The sequence below is a fragment of the Pempheris klunzingeri genome, unplaced genomic scaffold (assembly GCF_042242105.1).
Source record: "Pempheris klunzingeri isolate RE-2024b unplaced genomic scaffold, fPemKlu1.hap1 Scaffold_215, whole genome shotgun sequence".
NCBI lineage: Eukaryota > Metazoa > Chordata > Actinopteri > Acropomatiformes > Pempheridae > Pempheris > Pempheris klunzingeri.
Genome location: NW_027255118.1, coordinates 37166 through 41491, shown reverse-complemented (window position 1 = coordinate 41491; position 4326 = coordinate 37166). Strand labels below are relative to the sequence as shown.

Genomic DNA, 4326 nt, shown 5'->3' with positions numbered 1-4326 from the left:
AAGAACTTCGTTGCTTTGTGTATTGGACATAGCACGCTCTAGGATACATTTACAAAATAAGAAAGGGATGCGAAAATTTATGTAAAAACCTGTAATTTCGATAAGCATTGCAAAAACAACTTCTTGCACAGAAAAACAAATATCTTCGGGTGTAAAACTGCCACCCTCATCACTTATAAGAAATTCATATTTGGACTATAGATTTGAATATAATGTGGAATTGATCTTTACTAAATAAATATGTACTTCAAGATGGGTTAATAACCCAGAAAACGAGACATCCATTCCTTTAACAACATATGGCAATGACACGAACTTTTTCCCGCTAAAAATTTTACATATAAAAAACTAGATTTTGAATTAATTCTTCCGTAGAATAATATTTAAGCAATAAAAATTAATTTTACGTAGTATACATATGAGTAAGTTCTTTATAAAAGTTAAATACATGATATGTCGAATAAAGTTATATACACACTATGAGTCTCACAATTAATATATAAATAGGTGCTTAATTACTAACTCATTTATAGCTAAAAATACAAATATTTTTATTTTATTACTAAATATTATATTCTTTTATGAGATAATGTTTTATAACATCTTTATTGTATGATGTATGTAGTAAAAAAGTTTATACAGCATACCATTGCAATCAAAATACGCTACTCACTATCTGAAGCTTTTTCAAGCAAGTCAGCTAATAAATTATGTAGCAATATGTGATATACTACAAAAATAAAAGTACGTTTAGTAACTAAATTATATAAAATAATAGTGTGATAGAACTATTAGATTTTTTAAATCTTAATAATTTTCACTCTTAAATCTCTTGAAAAAATTTAGTGAACAATGTATGCTCTTTCTAAAAAATAGTGTTTAAATAAGTGCAATTTTTTATCTATTCTATCGATAGAAACAATATTGTCTTGACATCACAGGAACATTGGAAAATCGTGCCGCATATCTGACTAAGCTTATGTATTACTAAAACTATAATGAAGCAGCACATGAACATAATTTTTACCAGGTTTTATATAACCAGTAGGATTTTTATAACAAATGGCACCGATTAAAAAAACTCTCTATATTAAATATCTGAATTTGAAAGCTAAGCACAAAAACAGTTTGTGGAATTTTTGGAGTGGTAACCTAAAATGTTTGTTGCTGAATATGGTATCAATAATGCAGTAATTTAAAAATCTTATTGTGAAATTCTAAACAAAAACCAAACCAGATAAATGCGATAAGTTTCACATAGTAATATCAATAGAGACCTCCTTTAAAACTAACAAAATCATATTCCATTTTATTATAATCATACCTTATTAGTATCGCATGGAATTTTGTATTTCATTATACATACTAAACTGAATAATACAACAGAGAAATATAGCTAATATAAGTAAATTGTACTTATCATACAATAATGTAAAAATCCACACGAAGGTAACTACATATTTAATAATTTCAAACTGCATAGTAAATATCAGTGTTCGTCCTCTCAAGTTACCTTAAAACAAACTGTCGGTTACTATTGTTTTTTTTAAAAGAGGAGGAATCTATAAAAAATTAAGTTTTTAAGGAAGGTGAAAAATGCAAAGAAAATATTTATAGTTATTAGACTGATGTCGCATAGGAAGTGGTTGCTAAATAAATTTAAAAACAGTCAACCTGATAATGTCAAATATGGATGATAGGAATCAACATTATGTAGGCCGAGCATTAAGTGAGTTGCCTATAGTTATCTAATAAGACGATGTTTAAGATAAAATAGTGACTTGGCTTAGATCTGACTCAATGCATTTTTGGAAAAAGTTTGGCTAAATTAAAATCTATAATTATGATAATGTATCACACAAGTATGTATTTCAATATTTTTAAAATTCAACATACACATATCAACAAATTGAATGTAATGTAATATGGTTTTACGATTGATAATTTGATGTAATGTTGTATATGAAAAGTTAAATATAATAGTTCAGTTACATCAATTATTCGTATTTTACAGCGTATATTCTCACCTCTTAGCAGTGTATATAATTATGAATAAAGCCACAAATATAATGTGATTATAAAAAAAATTAATAGAGAAGTTTTAAGCAATTTTTTTTAAATAGCATACCAATTCTAACCTAATCAAAGGTGGATATAAACTATGTGGGTAGTGTGTGATAATTAAAAGAATAAATCTTCATTTGGGTGTGTAAATATAACCTTACGTATAAAATATCTAATACGTTTATTTTTAAGAGCTAAAATTGTCCATAGAATAATATATCACGATATGAATATTTCTTTATTCATATTACAAAAGAACATATACAATATGCGCTTTATGTTCTGATCATGACTAAATTAACATTGAGTGATAAACAGTTTAAATATGGCAATGCCTTATTTAAGAATGATATTAAATTGTTAAATAAGACGCCAAGCACACTGTCTACAGTATGTCACATGTTGTGATCCACACACATAGAAGTCTTATTAAATAACAGAGCAACGATAAATTATCCTACTACAACAAAAGTTTATTTTATTGATTAAAAATTAGAGACTTTATAATATAATCGTTTGCAAAACATGGCAACTTTATCTACTATTATAGGACCTAGAAATCTAATGCTTAATTTTGAATGGCCAAATAAAACATGTGATTTAGAGAACTTATTTAAAATCCAAGTATTATATTAAATTATTACTTCTTAGCCATCTGTTCGATATTGTAGCCTGGAGACGGATCGTTCTCGATAACTAATCAAATAGATTTATTATTCTGGCTCAAAATATTAATAAAACAAAGCATTATTACATTTAATAGACGAGCAACACGATCCAGACAGTTTCCAACAGCAATATCCAGTGTTTCTCCAAATATCACGTATTTATTTTTTGTATAGACAATTACCTGAAAAACAACATTTGCATTGATACGTTCGTATACAAGATTAGGTCAGTTATTAACCATTAGAATATTAAACGAAGATATTTATGGATTACCTGAGTATTTCCACCACTAACGTAGAGAATAGTAGGATTATGAGAATTTGTAATAAATCTGCCCATTTCTATGTCTTTAATGATTGATTTTATTAAAAATATACAGCATAAGTTGGAATTTGAAATGAAAAATTACGCGCTATGCAATGATTGACCCCTATTAAGGGTTTATTAAGTAAAAGTGACAATAATCGAGCAACAACCGCCACACTACTTAATGGTTCTCCCATACCAGGTCCTTATTATAAATTTAGGTTGAGAAAAAATATCAAAACCAGCTGATTTATTTACCTTGAGTAAAGCATACGATATCAATGTCTTTAAGTGTAATTGATGCCTCCTTTAATGCTCTATTTTTTGTAAACACAATATTTCTAATTTCAACATCATGATTTTATGTATTAAATACTTTTCTAGTAGTTGGATTATATTATCACGGTGATGTCTTGCTGTATCACTTGGTTTAAATCCTATGAAATATTTATTATTACCAAAAAATGTATAATATGTTCTACATGCTCAACAATATAATAAATACCTTCTCCCGGGGGTGTTATGAATGTTACACGCACATTGCTCAAAATTTCTTGGCCACGTAATATACCAATGCCTAGTTTATTAGCACTACCTTCAAATCCAATGGAAATCAAAGTCATATATAAATATCCAAAAATTCCAAATTTTGGTCACGTGACCGTTTTACCATTAACAACCCAGTTGGGAAGGTTGATAGCAACACTTCTTCACATTTTATTTTAATTTTGTTTGTGATAATATTTAAAAGAAATTAATCATAACTTTTAATGTATATAATAACTATCATAATATTACTACAATGAGGATAAAATCCACGATCGGCCACTATACTATAGTCTGATATTATTTATTATATGCAAACGGTAATGAGGGAGTATCCAGCTCTTAAAATTCGGCATGTTACGCATGTCAGAAATTCCCGATTTATTCAAAATTCATATTAGCTCGATTTTAAAATATGGTCCAGGTAAAAATTATCTTAGAAATTTAATTTCTAAATATTGGCATAAATCCTGATTCGGGAATAATCGACCACGACGCACATTCTTGCGCACCAGTGTTATTCTTTTTATTTTGATGAATAAATCCATTATAACACACTTGAAGATAATTATTAAATTTTTTGAATTATGTTACATTTTTATACTTCTATTATAGTACTTTTTACCATCAATGAATCACTTCAAACAGAATAAGTAATATAGAGATAGGCTTTTGGCTAATTTGTATTCCTTTAGGTGTATATAGGTATAAATAGTTTTATAATTTAAAATTTTAGTTTTA

General features: G+C 27.4%; 1 protein-coding gene across 1 annotated transcript; it reads right to left on the bottom strand.

Moving 5' to 3' along the window:
• Positions 1-6: 6 nt before the first annotated feature.
• On the bottom strand, positions 7-3662 carry LOC139225433 (probable tRNA N6-adenosine threonylcarbamoyltransferase; the record flags this gene model as incomplete). Its single annotated transcript, XM_070856274.1, has 10 exons — positions 3545-3662; positions 3416-3476; positions 3298-3356; positions 3143-3244; positions 3007-3080; positions 2819-2914; positions 2709-2752; positions 247-325; positions 90-195; positions 7-38 (listed from the first exon to the last, which is right to left on the bottom strand). Coding segments are annotated over exons 1-10 (771 nt in total), but the record flags the coding sequence as incomplete, so codon positions are not given.
• Between the last annotated feature and the right edge of the window lie 664 nt (positions 3663-4326).